Here is a 21,230-nt window from a genome sequence, read left to right as displayed (position 1 = left end):
GCTTTCTCAAGCACTGCTGCTGTGCTTTGGGCACCTAGAAGAGGGCAAAGATCCTCCTGTAGTTTCTTTCACTTGAAACAGTTTCTATTTCAGACATACACGGTGTGCTCTTCCTCCATCTTCTCTTAAACTTCTCTTAAACTTAATTTTTCTGTAAAAGTGTTCTATAATGGATGTAATTTAAAACTGGGAGTGTCTTAGACGTACTTTTCTGTCCATTTTCTTCATGTGTTCCTGTATTTTCTTTCTGGAGTACTAAAGAGTGCCAAAACCTTAAATAATTCACAAATGAATGATGATTCACCATGTGTGAATTGTATCTGCTACTTTTGGATGAATTTCAAAGCTTTAAGATACTGATTAAGGAACCTATCACGAGTCATAGAATGGTTTGGATTGGAAGGATATTAAAGGTCATCCAGTTCCAACCCCACTGCCACAGGCAGGAACACCTGCCACTAAACCTCTCTGGTCATCCTGTTCTGGTGTCTCACCATTCTCACAGCAAGGAATTTCTTTCTAATATCTAAACTAAATCTGCCATCCTTAAGCTTGAATCCATTCCCCCTTGCCCTGTGACTACAGGCCCTTGTAAAAAGTCCCTCTCTAGCTCTCTTGTATCCCCCTTTATGTACAGGAAAGCCCCAGTGAGATCTCCAGAGCCTTCTCCAGGCAGCAGAGCCACCTGTCTCAGCCTTTCCTCATAGGAGAGGGGCTCCATCCCTCTGAACATCTTTGTGGCCTCCTCTGGACTGACTTCAGCAGGGCCGTGTCCTTCCTGTGCTGGGCACCCCTGAGCTGGGTGCAGCACTGCAGGTGGGGTCTCAGCAGAGCAGAGCAGAGCAGAGAGGCAGAATCCCCTCCCTCACCCTGCTGCCCACAGGGCTTTAGGTGCAGCCCAGGACGGGTTTGGCTCTCTGGGCTGCATTGCTGGGTTATTACAGCGACCTGATGAGGTCTTCCAGGGTGAGAGAAGTGGATGAGAATCTTGTTTGATGATCAGAAGGCTAGATTTATTGATATATGATATATAGTACATTATAACTATACTAAAAAGAATAAAGAGAGATGTTGCAGAGGCTGCTAACCTAAGAATAAAATAGAAAAGAATGAATAACAAAGTTCTGTGTCCAGGGAATCTGTCCCCGAGCTTGCTCCTGTGATTGGCCCTTAATTGTAAACACGGAACATGAGCCAATCACAGGGGCACCTGCTACATTTCACAGCAGCCGATAACAATTGTTTACATTCTTCTTCTGGGGCCTCAGCTTCCCAGAAGATGAACAAATCCCAAAGAAAGGATTTCTATGAAAAAATATCTGCGACACTGGGTCATGCCCAGCTCTCATCCACAGTACCCCCAGGTCTCAGCACGGCTGCTCTGGGTCTGTTCCTGCCCAGCCTGGATTGGTACCAGGGATTGCCCCAACCCAGGTGCAAGATCTTGCACTTGTTCTGGTTAAACTTCATGAGGTTGTTGAGCTTGTCCAGGGCCCTCTGGATGGCATCCCATCCTCCAGGTGTGTCAGCTGCATCACTCAGCTCGGTGTCATCTGCAAGCTTGCTGAGGGTGCACTCTATCCCTTCGTGTGCGTGACTGATGAAGAGATTGAACCCTTGGTGTGGTTTAGCCCTCTGCTAAGCTGACTGAAACTTCTCCAGAAAAATGGAATATTGCCTTCAGTCACGTCAAATTACCTGTGATAGTCGGGTGAGTTAGTGTGATGGAAGCACATCCTGGGCAGCTGGTTATGAAAGAGGATGACTTGGCAGGTGCCCTGGGTGAGCCCTGCTGCTCTCACCCTGTACCAGGTTGGCCTTAGTCACGCGCGCTCGCTGGGCGGAACGTGGGTGCGCGTGTGTGCCGCGCTGCACTCAGCACCGTGCAGCCCGCTGGAAGGGCTGGGGAGGCTTTCCAGACTCAGAGGTGTCGTAATTCTTCAGAAGAGACTGTCCACAATGTGTTGGAAATTAATTACAATGTTGGCATTGACAGGAGAATCTTGCAGCAAAGACAGCAAATGTGGAAAGCTTCATGCTAAATATGTCAGCAAAAAAATGAAACGTGGACGTCTCCCACTTTCTCCTTGAACTGAAGGTGATGAGTGGCCACATAAAAAGGCTGTAATTTGTTTTGTCTCAGCTGTTAGGACATCAGAACCCAGCTTTTATGGGACCAGGTCTGTATAGACATTTAATGGAAACTCACCAAATTATTTGGCTTCACAAACAGCATTGGAACTGTTTTAGCAGCAAATTAAATACTTGCCAAATGTTGTCATTTTGCAACTGAGATGTCCAAAATACACAGCAGCTAGCCAAGGTGATTTGGAGACCTTTTGTTGTCTGTCCAGATTGTTTCACTTGACACTGTCACTTAAACTGGGAACAGAAAGGTTAACTCCCCACTGACAAGGACAAGTGGTAGCTCTTAAGAGGAGGCAGTATTTTCAAAAACATAATAATAAAGCAAAAATGTTGATTTTAACTAGTGCAAAGAAAAGAAGATGAATGCTGTTCAGAGTGTGTCACATAGTTACTGTTCCAAATAGCCAGTGTTTATTGCACTGGGGCTATAAAATGTTCCTTTGTCCCATTTTTGCCTGGCTATCTCTCATCTCAGCTACTTCAGTTCTTCCTTTCTTGGACTGCCTCTCCCTTTTTTGTGCCTCTTCTAACTCCCGTTTTCTGTTTCTGATCGTGTCTCTAGAGGGGCTTTGCATTTCCATTTTCCATTGAATGCTTCATTGTTGCCTCTACCTTCTGCATAATTTTACATCTGCCTGTAATAGATTTCTTCATGATTTGGCTTTTATATTATTGTTGGTATTAGCACATGCATCACTACTCCATTCTGAGTAAAACAGCAAATTGTAGTATTGCAAATTGCAAGTGAGAATCCACTAACAGTTCCTGAGGTTTGATTTTGTTATTTAAACACTTGCCTGTGGTACAGGTGCTGTGGGCAGGACCCTGTGCTGCTGGCTCTGATGCTCCTGGAATGATTGCTGTGTGCAAACACCGTTCTGTGTGTTGCTGTTGAGTGTTTGCTGCTGGCTCTGAGGTGAGGGACCTCGTTAGTGCTGTAATTAGAAATGTTCACACAGTTTTCATCACAGAATCACCCAATGATTTGGGTTGGAAGGGAACTTCAGAGGTCATCCAGTTCCAACCTTCCTGCCTGGGGGGTTGGCAGGGAACTTTCTACTCTACCAGGTTGCTCAAAGCCCCATCCAACCTGACCTTGAACACTGCCAGTGATGGGGCATCCATAACTTCTCTGGGCAACTGTTCCAGTGCCTCACCACACTAATCATAAAAAAATTCTTCCTTGTATCCAGTGTAAATCTACCCTTTTTCAATTTAAAACCTGTCATCCTGTCACTGGGTGGGGGGTTGACCTTGGCCTGCTGCCAGGTGCCCACCCCAATGCTCTATCACCCCCTGCTCCCCCAGCACCACAGGGAAGGAGGAAATAAGATGGATAGAAAAGGGACCTGTGGTTCACAATAAAGTCAGTTTAATAGAGAAAAAAATAGGGTTGTGACATGGAGCCCTGCTTGTGCTCCCCGCTTAGAGACATCTTTATTATTAGAGGCAATAATAAGTTGTGCCAACTTCTGCCTTTTTTCTGGTACACATAGACAAGCTAGATGAAAAATGCAAGCAAACCCATTTTGACAGTAATCTGGGAACCCAGGTGGGATCCTGTGGGCTCCCCCCTGGTGAGTGAGGGGATGGCATCTCACCCAGCCAGTATTGGGTGAGTTCCCCCAATTGTCCTTGCAGGATCCACACTACCTGGGAAGGTCCTGACACTAGGGAAAGCATCAGTCACTGGGTGTTCAGTAGGTAAGGTAAAATGGGGGTCACTGGTGACAGAAACTCTGGACAGTACTTCAGGGCTGCCATCAAGCTGGTGTAATTCAGTGTCAGGATGACTGGCTGGAATGCTGGAGGGGAGACCCTCAGAGCACTGGCCCTGGGGGGGGAGGTTCCCCTGGTATGAGTCAGTTGACCTTCCTGCCTCCTATGGGATGCACTGTAAGGCAGAATTCCTTCATTCCTGCTCACTGTTCCCCATCACCTTGTTGTCCATCACAGGACAAACTGGAAACAATTTCCAAGGCTGGAAAAGGAAAGTGGAGTGGAGGTGCAGTTGGCAGGCCTAGTGAGGCTCCTGGAAAAGGAGAAGGAGTGTGGTGTGCAATGTTGAGGGAGGAGTAACACCTGGATGATCTTTGTTTTCTAGGAGGAATAACAGGGTAAGACCAGGGAACTGTTGGTGTCACGAAGGGAAAAAAAAAAAAAAACAGCCTGTGGAAGAACTGATAAACTCCTAACAATGGACATGGAGAAGGCTGAGGTACTCAATGAATTTTCTGCTTCAGTTTTCACTGGCAACCTCTCCTCTTATGCCTCTTGAGTTGATGGCTCTCAAGGCAGGGACTGGGGAAGCAAAGTCCCTCCTACTGTGAGAGAAGATCAGGGTTGAGAGCACCTGAGGAACCTGAACATCCCTGAGTCTGGGGCCTGGTGAGATGTGTCCTGGAGTCCTGAGGGAATGGCTGGTGGATTGCCAAGCCATTCTCCATGGTACTTGAAGTCATGCAAGTCAGGTGAAGTCCCAGGGGACTGGAAGCAGCCTGTGGAGGAAGCAATCAGTGAAATGCTCCCAGGTTCACTGGCAGCAAGCACAGGGAGTGCCCTGGTGCACAGGCTCCTCTGGGTGCCCCCAGTGTGAGCAGCAGTTGCTGGTGGATCCGGTGGGAGTTGTATGTCCGGGCACCAGGATGCACATTCCAAACCACCTTAATGGGCAGCACTTGCTCACAGGACAGCAGCACAACAGCTGAAAGACCTGCAGGGCTAGTTCTGCCTGGGGAAGGGACACAGGGACACTTTGGCCAAGCCCAGCCTCTTCATCCAGCCTAGTGCCAGGGTGTGAATGCTGGAGCAGCTCTGGGTTCCTGGTGCCCTGCTAAACCTCCTTTCCTGGTGCATGGCAGTCCCTTGGGCAGTGGCACTTGCCTGCTCTCTGCTCCCATGGTGAGGACACGCACAGAACCAGCCCTGACAGGAGTGTCCTCATTGCTGTCACCACCAGTGCTGCTCTGACAGGGCAGAATTGCCCTCCAGAAAGCCCTGGGGCTTTTCTCAGGCCCACATGGGGACTTAATTGACTTCCAGAGTGCTCTGAGGCCTCACCTGGGCTTTGCTGGGACCCATTGGAGGCCCTTGCTGCCCTCCACAGGTCCTCCCACTCTAAGAAAGTCTAAACATCCCCAAAAAAAATCACTTTTAATTAGGAAGCACTTCTGTAGATAATCTGGAGGTTGGTATAGGCTACATTTATTGAAGCTTTTTAGCCTCACCTAGATCATCTTCCTTCAAAATAGGACAAAACAGGACAAAATAGGAGGGCAGCAGGGGAATCCAGTGAGCCTCAGCAAAGCCCAAATGAGATCCTGAGTCACTACAGAGAGTGACCAAAGCAGAGAGGCAGAATCCCCTCCCTGGCCCTGCTGCCCATGGGGCTTTGGATGCTGCCCAGGGCACGTTTGGGCTGTGTGTGCACAGCTCATGTCCAATAAACCAAACAGAATTCCCAGCCTCTCCTCTGGGCTGCTCTCAGTCCATTCACCCCCTGCTCTGCACAGGTGCAGGACCTTGCACTTGGCCTTGCTGAACTTCATGGGGTTCACCTGGGCCTCTAGCCTGTCCAGCTCCCCCTGGACAACCCCCCTTCCCTCCAGTGACTCCCCTGCAGCACTCAGCTTGCTGTCATCCCCAGCCCTGGGCAGGGTGCACGGTGTGGTAGCTGAGTTTGGAGCCCTTCCCTTGCTGGAGATGGACAGGGCAGGTCAGCACCTGCCATGGCCCTCCTGACAGCTCCTGCAGCTGCCCAGGAACGTTGCCCTTTATCACTAACTTGTGGAGGCCTGTTAGGATTTTTAGCATAACTCATTGCTGACATTGTAAACTGACTGTTTTCCATCAAAACTGAAACTTCATTCACTTGATGTTCAAGTTCAGATGTTGTCTGAACCAACAGAAGCTGTTTTCCCGATCCAGCTGAAATTTACTCACAGTGGTTCTTCTGGATTATTACCTTGACCCTTACCAACTTTTCATTAGCTATGTTCTCCAAAACTTCTTTTGTAGGCAAACTGTCTTGCCCCACAGAGGTGAAAAGAGCTCCTCCATGGACTTCACAGGTCATGGCCTGAGGAAATCAAGGTCTACAAACTTCACCCACATCCCCTCTGTACCACCCCAGCTGGGCCACAACAGCACCAGTGAAATGAAGCACTTTTAGAAGGAAAATCTTAATTAGTCTCTTTGGACACCTTAATTCTGTTCCTGTTGATTTCCTCTTTCTGTTTCTTCTTCATCTGGGCTTTGACTGCACGGGACTCATTCAGCTTTTGAAAGAGAATAGAATAAGGTGTACAGGGCAATAGAATATGAAGAAAAAAGTATTCTCTTTTATTTAAATTCTTGCTCTATTCAGATAATTAAGTAGAATTATCATAGGAATGAAAATCAAATTTCCCTTCTCCCCAAGGAATCCAAAAAATGTTGCTATGTACAGAATTTACATTTGTATGCAATAGTTGATTATTATTATGGACTCCAAAATTTGGTATTACTGGTTAAAACACCCATACTGAAGCTAAAGCAGGATGTGTGCATCCTGTACCTTTCATAATGTTCTTTAAACTTTACAGGTATCCTTCCAAAATTATTGCTCTTCCAAGGATGAAAAACCTTCTACACCTTCTTCACATACAGTTACCATCATCCACAGTCTACATAATTAAATTGTATTCCTTTTTAAGCAGGTGAAAAGTCAGGAAAAACAGGCCAGAAGTGCAAATGTGTTTAGGGTTCTCTTTTCTGTTGGAGGCATATGAAAAATGATACAAAGCAGGTGTGGAACAAAAAAATCTACTGATAAATCAACAGCTGTTAGGCATCTTGGTAACTTTGGATAGAAATCCTTTGTTTCATGAATTTTCTTACTTTTGCTTACAAGAGCTTCCTTAGTTTTCATGGATTTTTTGGCAGAAAGTTCTTCAGGTTTGGATCATACTGCTGAACCTTTGTAACTCTAGTCCATGGGCACTACAGACACCCAGTTTATCTTTAAAAATTAGAGGCCATGAAGAACTTGGCAGAATCTCTAACTTCACCTTCAATCAGATGACCACAGAAAGGATTTCAAAGATCCATGTGCAATTAAAAGAACTGGAACTCAGTCCTGGTGTGTTACTAGTAGGACTTTGCTTCTTTAACTCAGCTTCATTTTCCAGTCTGAACCTTCACAGGTGCTCTGCATAAGGAAAGTTGCTCTGAGCTGTAGGATTGGAGATTTGTAACCAGCTGTGCTGGGACACACCCGTGTTGCTGATGAGTGGAACTGGACGTGGGGTGAATGTGTCTCCCACAGCCAGAACTGTCACTCTCAGTCCGTGCCAAGGGTACCAGGCCCCTTCCTAAGAATCCTTGGGAACAGCCATCCTTGCTGTGCAGCTCAAGGAGAGAGCTCTGAGTGCTGTGGCAGGACCTGTGCTTCCCTGCCAGCCCAAAAACAGTCCCTCATAAATCAAGATCAACGTCTGATGAGAGCACAAAGGTATCCTGCTGCTGCCACAAATAGCAGCCTTCAGTCTCCTTATTCAAGTGTACAAAATGCATAGCTGTAAACTGTGCATTGCCCCCTTTCAGTTGCCTGGACATAAGGAACAGTTACTGTCCTTCTGGTACACGAATATGCCACCAGGGGCAGGTGACAGGCAGCAGCAGTGTGTGAGCAGCACTATTCAGATGTGCTCTTCCTGGGATCCTGATGCACCTGAGGTTCACACATTAGCAGCCTTGGCTTTTTAATCAGGGAAATGAAGCATCCATAAGCAACAAAACAAGAGGCTTGAAATCATCCTCATTTGTATTATACAGAATTTCTATATTCATCAGTACACAAGTGATTGCTAAACAGGTCCTCACTACATTTACTTGGATTTCCAAACAAGGTGGTTATTATGCAAACAGGTTAGCTTTGTGGAGGCATCTCCAGGATGAGCTTAACCCCGTCCTGTTCGGTTCCTCTTGCCTGAGCCTTATAGGTCTGTAAATGTTCATGTTCATGTTGTTATAGGGAGCGGTGGCGTTCTCGGTGGCCATGTAGTGCGGCTGGTAGTAGTTAGGCTGGATGGCCTGCTGTGGAGGCTGCGGAGGGGGCGGAGTGAAGGACATGTAGCTGTGGAAGGAATTGACTCGCTGCAGAGGTGACTGGGGGCTGAAGTTGCTGTTGAACATGAGCGTTCTGGGGCCCTGCTTGCTCTGGTGGGCGCTGCCGGCCGAGAGGCTGCTGAAGTCGGACAGGGTGTTGGCGCTGCCCTGCTCGCTGTAGGGGAGGCTGCGCGGGGGCGCCCAGCTCCGGCTGAACAGGAACGGGAGGCTGCGCGGCGGCGTCCGGGGGCCGCGCACGGGCTTGGACAGCGCGTACAGGTGCCGGAACTCCTCGTCAAACAGCTCCACAACCTGGCCCGTGAACTTGGAGAGGAGGTTGCGGTGCACCTGGCCACAGAGCCACGTGAAGCTGGAAGAAGAGACAAGGTAAGGGTTAGAGTTAACGCCGGCCATCAGGAACTGCAGATCACCGCAGGGGTGATGCGATAGGCAAATGTGTTTTACTGCTGAAGCTTCTTGTCTAAACACAGGATGAAGATGGTGTCGAAGTTGAATTTCAGGTCAGTTCACATCAGTGCTCTTTAACTTGGATCAATCTTTGTTGTTTCAGCTGCCTCTAAAACCTTCAAGAAACCTAGCAACGTTATGCAACCTCCTGAAGGGAGTGGCGATCCGGATCCACTGCACGGATAAATGTCAGATACAATACCCAAGGTACTGGTGTCTGTTCCATGGAAAGGAAAAGGAACCCCTCTTTTGAGGACCTCTCTTCCGTGCACAGTGCTTAAATTCAGGTCTTGCCACGTCTTATCAGCACACACATAAATTGTACCTGTACCCTGCAGCATGCCATTCCACTTGGTAACTCTCAGCCACTTCAAGTGACATCAAAAAGACCAGGAAAAAAGAACCATCCTTTGTTTCCATTTTTCCATAATCTTTCTGCATTTGTCCAGAGAAACACTTTAAAATCCCAACCTTCCTGTCACGTCCCATACCACAAAGGAAGCTGCCACACCTGATAACAGCTTGTTTTCTTCACTACACAGAAAATGAAATTACAAATATTTCCTACAGCATTTCCAAAAATAAATGTAATACTTTGCTATAAAGTAAGGGAGAAACACCACAATAGTTTTAATTCTGGTAGTTCAGAGACACACCTTAGGATAACCCACAGCTTTTAAATTATTTTTCTTTTATGTGCTTCCCTAATCCGCTCAGCAAACATAAATTTGCGCTTTTATAAAACCACAAGGCAGCTTGGTTGTGTTGTGCAGGCTGCCGTGTCTGAGCAGCAGCAGCACCAATAAAATGAGCATAGTTGAGAGAATGAAATATAATTACTCCCTGAACTGACCAGGGCTTGAGCTGTGCAGCAGAGGATACAGAGCAGCAGTGGATTTGAACTTGAGATTATTCTGTGTTGGCAAAACTCTGCCAGGGCTATTCCTGTGTGACTTTATTAGCTATGCTGCATTTGCACAAGGGCTGCTGAGAGCCAGATTTGGCTGTAGGTGTGTGCACTTAAAATCTTGTCATGTTTTGATAAAACTCCTGTGAAGCTCAGTGGGACTGACAGCCTGAGCTGATACTGAGGCATTAAGACACTCAATTTACATCTGCTTGTCCAGAGCATTCCTAAGGAGGGTTGGGTTTGAGGTGTACAGTGATTTTATACTGTTGCTTCAGGAGCAGGGGGAGGAGTGAAGAAATCAGTAGTGCAATGCCACTGGGCATCCATGCAATTTATACTGTACATTTTATGACTGGACATGAAAACACATAGTAAGTTACTAAAACTCGGGCACTTCTCATCCACTGTGTTCAAATCATTGTAAATATGAACAAAACCATGGGAGCCAAGGTAAAGAGCAAGCTAACTCCCTGCTGGGTGTGTAACATCTGCTGTGCCACCTCAACATTGCGTTTATTCACTGAGCAGTGCTCTCTAAACCTTTGCATGTCCTTATCTGACTGTTAAAGACACAATAGGTCAGGAGTAAATTAAAAAATGCACACAATTTTTCTAGGATATTTACATTGAAGGTTAGAAACTCTTGAAAGGGCTGAGGTCTAAAGTATCATGTTTATACTTTATGTGCTAGAGATAGACCTAGTTTATAAAAGAAAAGTTAGACAGAAATAAAAATCAATTACACTTGTAAATGGCTGTTAAAAGCCTAATCAGAGGAAAAAACCTATTCTGCCCAATTTGATAATTTACTCCCACATGTATCTCTTCCTGGAGTACCTGACAGACAGATCCTAGTTTGTGGGTCATTGATTTTACCTGTAACCCTTGTAAACAGAGAAAGATCAAATGAACAGCCCAGAGATTCTCCAAGAACCAATGGCAAGTGGGTCAGCTCAGAGTTACAAGGTAAGATCTTTGTGATTATAGACAAAGCTTGTGGGCTGGTTGTGTAGTGAGTCACAGCAATTTACAGCCTGTGTACTTTGCTGGAGAACAAAACAGAACTTGGCATAAAAGACTTAACAGGTTTTCATTGGCTTAATGCTAAGAGAAGATGCATTGTTTAGGTTTTAGGCCTTGTTTTGCTCCTTAGTTTACAATTGTTTTGCTCCTTAGTTTACAATTGTCTTTTGGGACAGGCTCAGAGAAGTCTGTTATTGTCACCACCTGCCCAGAGGGATTACTTTTCTCCCAGTTTTTTTGGGTGAAGCCCATGAAAAGAGAAAAAAAAAAACACAAAGAAATGATGCCTGGCTTGGGGCCAGCACAGATAGATACTGGATACTGCTCAGCCATCTATGTCCTGTTACAGACCCTCTCATTTATGGTGTTTTCAATCAAATCCCACCTCTCCTGTTCAGCACTGGACTTGCTTTATAATGGATGTCCTCTCTGCACTGCTGGAGCTGCAGTTCAGCAGGGATGTTCTCATCCCTGTATTTGCAGTGCTGCAGCAACGTGCAGCCAAACACCCATGGAATCTGAAATGGGAGGAAGGACAGACTGGGGTTTCCAGCTGGGCTCAGGTTTGGGTTACCCCAGATGTTTGTGTTGCCTGCTGGTACCAGGATAACCTGTGTGGGACAAACCTGCCCCAGCTGAAGCGATGCTCTGGCAGAGCTTGTCTGTGTGAGCTGTTAGGTGCTGACTCTGAGGAGGCCAGTGGCTTTCAGAGTGGCAGCCAGGGACATACTCAGCTGCCCCTGGGGATCAAGGTCTGTGCTTTCTGCTGTTTTCATTCTGCCTTCTTTAGGAATGCTGAGTTCATGCACTATCTAATTTCAAAGTTGTTAAAAAATGGAATAACAGTTACCATAGGATGAGGTAGAGTGACACAGGGACAGCAAAAAGAAATACTGCATTCTAACCCCTCACCATAGACACTGGCAATAAAAACTGAGAGTGTGTCCTGAAGGGCTATTTTATTTCCTCAACCTGTTTCCCCCACCACTACCACAACTATCAGAGCTCAGCTTGGTGAAACTTGGGTGAAATTTGGTGTTGTATTTTAAAATCTTTGTATCACTTTTAAGATCTACTCCAATGTGATTTCCAACAAATGCATTGCAGAAGAGTTGGAGTCTGTTTCACTCAACATCATTCTTGTTTATACCTGCAGAGGTTGGTGGATAAGATTTAGGCATAACAAAAATCTTTCAGGTTGATAAAGTCAGAGCTAGCAAGAAATGCCACATTAACTGGTAGCCAGCTATAACTTATGTGAATTGCAAACTGGTGCTGAAGTTAAATAGTTTTTTGTAATTTTAAATAGATTTGTTCCTCACCACCCTCTCTGTTTGTATGCTAGATGTGGAATTACACAGTTTGACAAGGTACTTGAGATTAGAAGATACTCAACAGCAGTAGAGAAAGACAGAAGTGACTGCACAGGACTTCAGGTGTTTGTAGTGGTTTTGGTATTGAAAGAGAAGCCAAAAGGAAGCTTCTTGGTCAAAGAAAATAGATCTTGTTCTGTCCTTCTCCCACACATCCTTCACTTCTCTATGCAAGTCTTTTGTTGGATTTTAACACATCTTTGACAAGGGATTAAAAAACACCCAAAATAACAAGAAAACAAAAGAACAGTCAATAAGAAAGCCCCAACCCTGAGTGTCCACTGAGTTTTGTCTGGTGGTTCATTTGGAAATGTAATGAAAAGTGGGTGCCTGTGTTAGTGCACATCTGAGCTCCTGCAGCCCTTCCCCACAAATTCACTTTTTCCTTTGTTACTGTAGTTGTGTAAACTTCCTGGTGGTACAGCTTTATCAGACCAGAGGCATTTAAGCTTCCAAATTGTAAACTGGGATTAAGAAAAATAATCACATCCTTTAAATTAAATAATCACCTCTTGTATTTTTGTACCTGGATTTCTAGGATACACTTGGTCATTTCTGAAACATATCTATATAGCCATGATGCTCAGAAACTTCATTTATTTGATGCAAGCTCAGTCTCCTGAAATTCCCTGACCAGAGGATCTAGGATCTTAATTAAAAATCCAGTTGTTGAGATGCTATATCCACTACCTGAAATAATTATAGCAGCACAAACAAAACAAACAAACAAAGAAAAAAATTTTAAAAGGGAAAAAACAAAGGTACAGCAGTTATGTAGGTATATACTGCCTACCTGCTAATGAAACACATGGAGAAACAGTAAGTCTCTGAAGTATTTCTGTTGTACCTTTAATCACTACATTTGTCATATGAAGAACAAATCCTCAGATAAGCTGAGTGACATATGCTAATTAAGGGATCCCGAGGGAGACAGAAATGTATCATGTCATGATCACAACACTTGAGAACCCTAACAATGAGGAAAGCATAATATTAAGCTGTACACATTTCTAGCTTTGCCCCAGGGCTGCACTGGCAAAGTTGTTTACATTAGTTTCTGAGCATTTAAATTAAAACCCATGCTCCATAAAGAACTAAGGGCAGCTTTAAAGCAAGTTAAATAGATTTTTGAAAAAGGGCACATATTTGAAAACATGAGGTGTTTTTTGTTAAACAAAAGCTTCTTACCTTTCAAAGATTTCCATGGCACTTTTTTTGGGAAGAAGTAGTAAAAATCATAGAAGAGTACCTAGAGATGAAGTGCAATGGCTTATCTCACCTGTAAGATCCAGAAAGCACATATCTCCAGTCAGAGATAAGAAATTTTTCTTGAATTTTTCCTGAAAATTTCCTGCCTGACTTGGCACAGTAAACCTCTCCAGTAACACTGCGGACTGAAATATTCTGTAAATAAAAACAAAATTGAGTAAATTACATGTCTTTTTAATTAAAAATCAGACAGGGAGGACCCCCTTCCCCCACTGCCTTTAGCTCTTCACTGCCCCACAGTCAAATTTCTTTATGGACTCTCTGATGTGATATTTGGAGGTTTGTGTCCAGAAGAAATGTAGCCAAGGTCTCTCACTCGCCAGGGGTTACTTGTTGCACTGGGGACAAACCTGCAGGAAGCTCATGCAGGTGGAGCTGAGCTGTGTGACAGCAAGTGACCCTACCCCAGCCAAAGGAGCACAGATGTGTCCATAGCTGGGAGCAGCCATCCACTGACACCCCAGGCACAATCTGCTGTAGCTGTATACTCTGATTTACACTGCCTGTGCCATGGCACAGCAGGGCAAAACCTCTGCTCCTCCAATCCACCTGGGCCTGCAAGGACACACTCTCCTTAGGACCGAGGGTTTGCAGGCATGCAAACACCTATGAACACACATTATTAATTTCAGCTTCTTTATATATTTGGGATGGAATTCAGCTGTTGAAAACCAGGTGTCTGGTGTATGTGTAAGATGCCCTCAGGTCTCCTGTGTGCCCACAGCTGCCATTCCAGAGGTCTGTGGCCTTGCAGTACCCCCCATCCCCAGGCAGATGCCATAGCAGCTCTACAGCATCTCAAGCAACAACTGAAATAATCCCTAGGAGGGATTCTTTTAAAGCCAGCTCCTTCTGACAGAGATGAAGGCAGATTAAACTAACAGCCACCTGAATTTGAGAGCTTTTAACATATTTTATCAGAAATATGTTAAAATTTTAAAAGAGCTTTAACACATTTTATCAGAAGCCACACAGTGCAACCAAGCTATGGCTATGCAAAAGAGTTTTGTGCACCTTGTCCCTGTGGCTGCCAGACCACAGCTGCTGCAGAGCTATTAAACAGAAGTAGCTCTAATGCCTATGTTAGATAACTCTACTAGGGAAATCTAAGTCCTGTTTTAAGACTTCAGGGCCAAGATCATTTTCATCTGGGGACTTAATGGAAATGCCTTACCTTTCTATAATATCCATGGGAAAACGTAGGCATCTTCAAAGAGGAATTGGGTGTGCTAACACTACCCCAGGAAATCTCTTGCACCCTTTTAATTAGAAGGTGGATTGACCCCAGCATAACCATGCTTGCAGCTCAGAGTGCCTGCAGTTAGGCAGACAGCTCTCAGCCCAGGAGCTCCACAGAGCCACAGTACCTTGAAGAGATCCTCAGAAATCTGCAGCTTGTCACACATCTCCGAGAAGAGATCTACGCTGCTGTGATCGAGCAGCAGGTAAACAAAGACCATGCGCTTGTTGGCTGCCTCCAGCAGGTCACAGAGAATCTCAGTGTCTGTGAACACATCCATCACAATGGCCAACACCTTCAGAGAAAGAGCAGAGGCATTAGCAGAGTCCATTTACATCACTTAAGGTTGCTATGAGGACACTGTGATGTAGTATATTTGTTTAAAAACATTCCAATAAACACAAATATTTAGTTATATGTGGATATTTTTTCTGTTTTTCTCCCTATAAGTGCCTGAATCATTAAATTGATTAAACATATTGTCTCATTGTTTTATTCCTCATATAAAGCCAGTATAACACACAACATATGACAAGATGACACATGAATTTGTAGGTAAGATTTCAGCACTAGGAAATATATTCAAATACTTATCAGAGAATTATAAGGATGTGGCTAAATAGAAGACCATGGCCCTTTCCACAAGGCTCCCTAGGTGTCATAAGCCACACACATTCTGCAAGAATCCCTGGATGATGCTTTTTCTTTTATGATTTACACCTGGACAGCCCTGGCTTTAAAAAGCCTCACCCTGTTGTTGGTGGTGGTGGGTAGACTCCAACAGCTCCATGTTTTTTTAAATACTGATTTATAAACTCACTGTTAGAATTTGACCACACATCCATGCTCCCCAGTTCACAACTGGCAGAATATTGTAAAAGTCTCAGGACTGGGCATAAAAGCCCTGACAACTATTTAAATGCACAGCCTGCAGCCAGTGTGGATCAAGGGAACTGCAAATGTTATATAAAACTAGTTCCATACTAGAAAGTGCTGGTCTTGTCTGATGTCTGCTCTTGCCCATGGAAAGGGTCAATTCAGCCCACCTGACTTATCTTCAGGAGGTTCTTGTTTCTCCACTGACTGGAGAGGAACCTTTGATAACTGCTCATGGGATATCACCTCAATCAAAACAAACTTTCCAGCATCTCTGTAGATGTCTTTATTAACTGCTTCCAGCTTGCTCTGAATCTCACTCCAAAGCCTAAGCCCACACCTAACAGCAAGCTCCTTCCCCCTGCCACCATGAGGATATGCTACAAGACCAGGCACATCCTGTGCAGCCATCATCCTCTTCAGGCAGCCAAACTCTCTGAGGAGCAGTGAGGATCCCACACCTTCCTCCTGCTGCCAAAGCCTGGTGCTTCAGAAAGAGCTTTGCCATGGCTAGGTGAGCACAATTATGTCAAATATCTCACACCCACACTTCCTGTTAATGCCCCAGCTCCAGACTATTCTCTCTGGTTCTGCTCTTTACCACCTGTTCCCAATTTATATTTCTGTACCTGACTTTCCTCTCTTACTTGCAGTACTCTTCATTTCTTATGCTCGAATTTCATTTTGTGATTTGCACCAATTCCACAAATGTGTTAAAATTGTAGCATCCTTTGGCAATTTTTGCGGTTTGAGATCATCCATAAACACAGTCTTTATTCTGCTATTTAATTGTGTAATGCATATATCAAATACCAGGCTATCCAGGATGGACTCTTACCAGATGATAATTAATAACTGGTGCCATTGGAAAACTGCTCAAAAAGCAGTTCACAAATTTGTACTGTTAGTGTCACTTCAGCACACTCTCGTAATGTAAATTAGATTATTAAAAAGATCGGGTGAATCATGGGTTTATATGACATTTCCCAAATTTTCACCTACAAGTTTTCTCTTCTTGAGACAGAAAATTGGTCTGGGTGATATTTTACCGGATGCCTACTTTATTATTCCAGAGACATTTCTTCTGTTTCTGCATCTTTCTGATGCCTCCAACTTAAAAGTACATGACATTTAATTCTGCTGGTGTGGTAAGCACTTGTAGGCTTTGAGAGCAGTTGCCAACAGGGATCCTTCTCCCCTGCCCTTACAGTCTGTGTTATCAGGGCCAGCACCTGCCCTTGCAGGGGAAAAACAAAGTGGAAGAATCCAAAGAACAGGGAAGTCTGTGCTGGGCAGCACCACTGCACCCTGGCTTGGCTCCTGACCATTCCTGGGTGAAACTGCTGCTGCTCGTTTGAATTTATATAAGGGCAAAACTCCTGGATGATGGTAAACACAGCCCTGAAGTATCTTTTTTTTTTTTTTTCCCTAGGGAAACAAGAGAGCTGCTAGAACACACATGACATCAGTTTTCTGTCCCACTCCAGCTGCTCAGTTCCTGGTTTCCCAGAGTGTGGGCAGCCTGGCTGTGGCTTGTGGCTGGCACCTCTGTGGCCTCCACCACCTGTGTGTAGTCAGAGGCACCTGCACCTTTCCCACATGCCAGGTTATGCTGCAGAGTCTCTGTATGGAGCCCACATTATGTTTTAACTGATACAGGCAACATTTTAGGGATGAAAGGTTTATTTTCTGGATCATTTCCTTCCTCTGGGGATGGCTGCTGACATACCAGACATACTTGCCTTTCTTTGGCCTCCCCTTCACCCACATCTCCCACAGATCCTCTCAACAATTCCTAATGGCTGAGAGCTCACTTAGGCTTAATTCTCATTAATGGTGCAGTGGTGTGAGCAGATAAAACCATCCTGCTGGGGTGGTGCATGAGAAGGGACAAAGCCAAGCTGCCCTTTCTGCAGCACATTTAACCCACTGGCTGAATGGAAGGTTACAAGAGAGAAGAGGGAATGCTTTTACTTAAGCCACCAACATTAAAAAATCTTGGTGTCAGTTAAAAAAAATAATTAAAAGCACTGCCTGTGTCCAACAACAAACTCTCACGGGCACTTTCTAGAGCAAAGCTACAATGCAGTGCACAGGGCTGCCTTGGATTAAACACCATGTTCACCTAAGTTTGTAAGAGCAAGAAAGAACTGAGTGCAGAGGGAAGGACAACTCTCTCCTCATACCTGAGTGGTCTTGTGGATGTAGCGGCGTATGATGTCTCTAATGTTGCTGTTCTTCTCTGTTTGGAAATACACAGTGGCCGTGGATTTTTCCTTCAAATAGGGTTTCTCTGCAGTAATCCATGTGTGGAGCAGAGCCGGCTCGCTGCTGTCAGAAATGGTGGGGAAGTAGGTCCCCGACGGCAGCGAGCCGGCGTCGTTCTGCTTCGGCGCGGCTGCCCCGTCGGCGCCCGGGGACTCCTGTGCATAGTAGGACTCGCGGGCGTTATCCTTGATGTACTGAGCCTCCACCGAGGAGAGGAAATCCACCTCACCCTCTTTGCTTAGAGTTTCCAGGTAAGAGTCTGTCCCACCATCCAAGAAGGCGTCGGTGGCCAATCTGATGCTTTCGTTGTGGCTGAAGTCCGCTTTTGTCAACTTCAGGGACTGGTTCTTGATATCCTCCAGCCTCTTCTTTATCTTGCCCATGTGTCTGGGGTGGTTCATGGCTCTCTGTCGCAGCAGCCGATCTGCCGGGCAGGCACCATGCATATGCGTGCCATAGGCAGGGCAATCGTCCTTCTTGTTTGAGGATTGCATTCTGGCATGAAATCGCCTCGGCTGAACGAATTAACTATGAATAAAAATAAAGAGATCTTATTACCACAGGCAAATTCACACTCCCTGAATTTGTCTCTACAATTATCTTCAAAATGAACCTGAAGCTTGCTTCTCAGGTGCTGGTGTACTCCGGCAGCAATCTGTTTCCAGATGGGACACAAATGCAAAGCTGATTAGATTGCTTATCTGAGAGGCACCCACCTCAGCCCCAGGGCATACGAAGAATTCGAGTCAAATTTACCACGGCCGTCGGATTCGATTGTATTTCCTTTCCTGTCGCATCCTGTGAAATATGAGTGAGGAAAGCACTCAAGCAAAAGCAGGTAGGCTCCCAAGCATCATTGCACAATCTTCAAAACAGCTTGAGGCTTCTCTGTCTTCCCATAGTATTCGTTAGGCAGAAAAAACAGCTCAGATGGTGAACTGGAACAGAGACAGCAGCCATGTCCATGGCTGCAGAACAGCAAAAAGGGTCGTGGGCTCTGTTCTGCACCTACATGCTGCCAGGCAGGCTTAAAAATAGATGTGAACTTCGTCACTGTGCCCCGTCCGGAGTATGGTGCTATTACCACAGACGATTCACTCACTTATTTCTTTAAAGCTTTGTGACTACGCCACCCTATTAAAAGCAAAATACCCCTTCCCAAACATCCTGAATATTACGTGGAGGGAGGGTTGTGAGCTGGCCTCAAAGCATCAGAAATACAAACACTCATCACTTGATTGTGCACATTTAAGGCTTTTTTTTTTTTTTTTTTTTTTTTTTTTTTTTTTGTGTTGGTTGGGGTTTTTTTTTTTTTTTCCCAGGCTGCAGCTTCTGGAGTCACGTTGCCCCCGTGGCAGCTCCGTGCTGTGTCATTAGGGGGATGGAGCGCGGGTGGCAGCCCGGGGGCAGCCAGGCCGGCCGGTCTGGCCGAGGGAGGCGGGGCGGCCGCAGCTGCCCCGGGTGTCCGTCCATACCTGCGTGCGTGCCTGGCTGCAGCGCCACGCGTGACACACTTCCCGCGCCCGGGTGGGCTGGCCTGGCCCCTGGGGCTGCCCCGTGTCCGTGCCACGGCTCCAGAGGGATGCGGGGTCCTGGCAGTGCCGGCCCGGGCTCGTGTGAGGGCGGCTGGGGCCGTGCGGGGCAGGGAGAGGGTCCCGCCGCCCTGGCCTCGGCAGCACGGGCGTCTTCAGGGACAGCTTTTCAGGGCACCTTCACAGATTCTGGGGCTATGTCAGGTGCCCTATGGGGTGGGGAAAAAAAAAAATCACACGTAAAGATGAGACAAAGATGTACGAAACACAGAAGAGTATGAAAAGGCTCGGATATTAATCCCGGAGCGACCACGTGGGGCCGAGGAGAGGCGGTGGCGGGGCCGGCCGGAGCTTCTGGGGTGATTTTAAAAACTACCCCGACCCTCCCTCCGCCCCCAACATCCGCCCGCAGCTGCCAGACGCGGCCGAAAGTCACTAATTATCTCCTGACCTGTTCTGCGCAATTAGGGCGAAAATGATGCCATCTAATTACCCTGACAGGCAGGACTGTGCCCTGCCAACGCCGATCGGGGCCAGGGACGGCCCTCCCCTCCTCGGCCACGATCTCTCATGGTCACCCCGGTGTCCCTCAGGGTCAGCCTGGTCCCCCACATGGGGGAGAATAACTCCTCACAGGTTATACTATGGGGCCTCACAGTGTCACTCTAGCGCAGCCCCGCTGTCACGCTGCGGTCCCACATGATCACTGCGAGCCCCCGCACGGGCAGCACAGGACCCCGCCCGCTGTGGGCGGAGGAGGGGCCGGGCCGGGCCCTGTCCTCCCGTGGCCTCAGCGAGGAGCGAGGCTGCTGGTAGGACTAAGTACCCTCACGGAGGCGCTTCCTTCAGCCGCCTCGTTAGCGCAGTAGGTAGCGCGTCAGTCTCATAATCTGAAGGTCGTGAGTTCGATCCTCACACGGGGCAAAGGCGGGCAGCTCTTTTGCTCTCGGCAGCGTCCCCCGCGCTTTTAGCGGTGACAAACTCGCCCGACACCGCGCCCCGAGCCGGTCCGTGACTCCCGAGCCGTGCTCGTCGTGATTTCCGAAGCGACGGTTCCAGGTCAAGAAGGCGGTTCTGCCTGTGCTGGGCCATGGGAGTAACTCCTGCGGTTGTTCTCGCTTTTGGCAGCCCCTGGGCTGTCTGCGAGCCCTGCAGGGCTGTGGGCACGGGCAATGGCTCCTGCGGTGGGCAGCGGGCACACTCGAGGTCGGGCTGTGGGCAGGGCCCAGGAGCTGCTGTGGGGACACGGCTGGACACCGGCCCTGCCTGCGAGACACGCTCCAGTTTATGCACATTTACAGCTTTACCCTTTTACAAACCACAGGCAGACACAGACATAGCTCATGGTGCAGGTGAAAACCTCAGTGAATTTAATATTTCCCTTTAAATATAGAAATAAGTATATGTAAACTCCAAGACAATCATCAGAGAACGCCAGTTTTTCTCATCTACTCCCTCTGCCTCCGAGATGATCCTGGCTTGTTGCATTTTTCTCCCTTTGAAAAGGAATGATGCCTCTTCTCCACACTCTTCTATGGATCCTGGATGCTGCTAATGTGACTCTTTCTACTTCCAGATGCAGAGGATGTTAAGGCAAGGAAAACCAGGTAGAGCTTTGTGCTTTTAGGTTTTCATGTAATTTAACGAGCAGCAGAGAGGCTGTTCCCCGCCCCAGGTGACAAAAAGCTGCAGGTCAGGGGTATCATCCTGGGTCTGCCCAGTGCCTCAGCCCTAGGGCCAGCAGGAGCATTCTGCTCCCATACTGATGCCCCAAAGAGCATCAGCAAAACCCCAGGGGAAGCAGAACAAATTAAGATCCCAGTCCTCATATTTTTACAGGGCCAAGTCTACCCCTGTATCAGCATGGTGTGTAGCAATTATGGATGATTCACCCTAATTTACTTTGCCCTATTCCCTTTTACTGTAACACCACATAATGTTCTTGACTTGGGTCAAAAGCCATCAGTACCACAAGCACTACGAAAAACAAGGTATTTGTTTAGATCCTCTATCCCTTTCTTTCTCATGGAATGAAC

At 46.6% G+C, this 21,230-nt stretch overlaps 1 protein-coding gene and 1 non-coding gene across 2 annotated transcripts; one reads left to right on the top strand and one right to left on the bottom strand.

Annotated features, from left to right (window-relative positions):
- Nucleotides 1–8,043: 8,043 nt before the first annotated feature.
- FAM83A (family with sequence similarity 83 member A) lies at nt 8,044–18,078 on the bottom strand. The gene is made up of 4 exons (XM_058035532.1): nt 17,581–18,078; nt 14,646–14,813; nt 13,289–13,413; nt 8,044–8,605 (listed from the first exon to the last, which is right to left on the bottom strand). The coding sequence occupies exons 1-4, from the start codon at nt 18,061–18,063 to the stop codon at nt 8,044–8,046; spliced, it is 1,338 nt and encodes a 445-aa protein (XP_057891515.1). The 5' UTR covers nt 18,064–18,078.
- Nucleotides 18,079–20,045: 1,967 nt separating this feature from the next.
- On the top strand, nt 20,046–20,118 carry TRNAM-CAU (transfer RNA methionine (anticodon CAU)). The gene has a single exon. It is a non-coding gene; the product is annotated as a tRNA-Met (tRNA).
- The last annotated feature ends 1,112 nt before the right edge of the window (nt 20,119–21,230 follow it).

The sequence above is a fragment of the Melospiza georgiana genome, chromosome 1, assembly GCF_028018845.1.
Source record: "Melospiza georgiana isolate bMelGeo1 chromosome 1, bMelGeo1.pri, whole genome shotgun sequence".
NCBI classification, from domain to species: Eukaryota; Metazoa; Chordata; class Aves; order Passeriformes; family Passerellidae; genus Melospiza; species Melospiza georgiana.
The sequence above is the reverse complement of the archived record's forward strand: the minus strand, read 5'-3'. Positions and strand labels throughout refer to the sequence as shown.

What these genes read in the sequence shown, in the direction of transcription:
- FAM83A (XM_058035532.1), bottom strand. Translation starts at nt 18,063, where the DNA reads ATGAACCACCCCAGACACATGGGCAAGATAAAGAAGAGGCTGGAGGAT. An exon ending in TTTCTGAGGATCTCTTCAAG is followed by an intron (nt 13,414 to 14,645) that starts GTACTGTGGCTC and finishes TTTTATTTACAG; the next exon opens with AATATTTCAGTCCGCAGTGT. An exon ending in GTGCTTTCTGGATCTTACAG is followed by an intron (nt 8,606 to 13,288) that starts GTGAGATAAGCC and finishes CTCTTCTTCCAG; the next exon opens with CTTCACGTGGCTCTGTGGCC.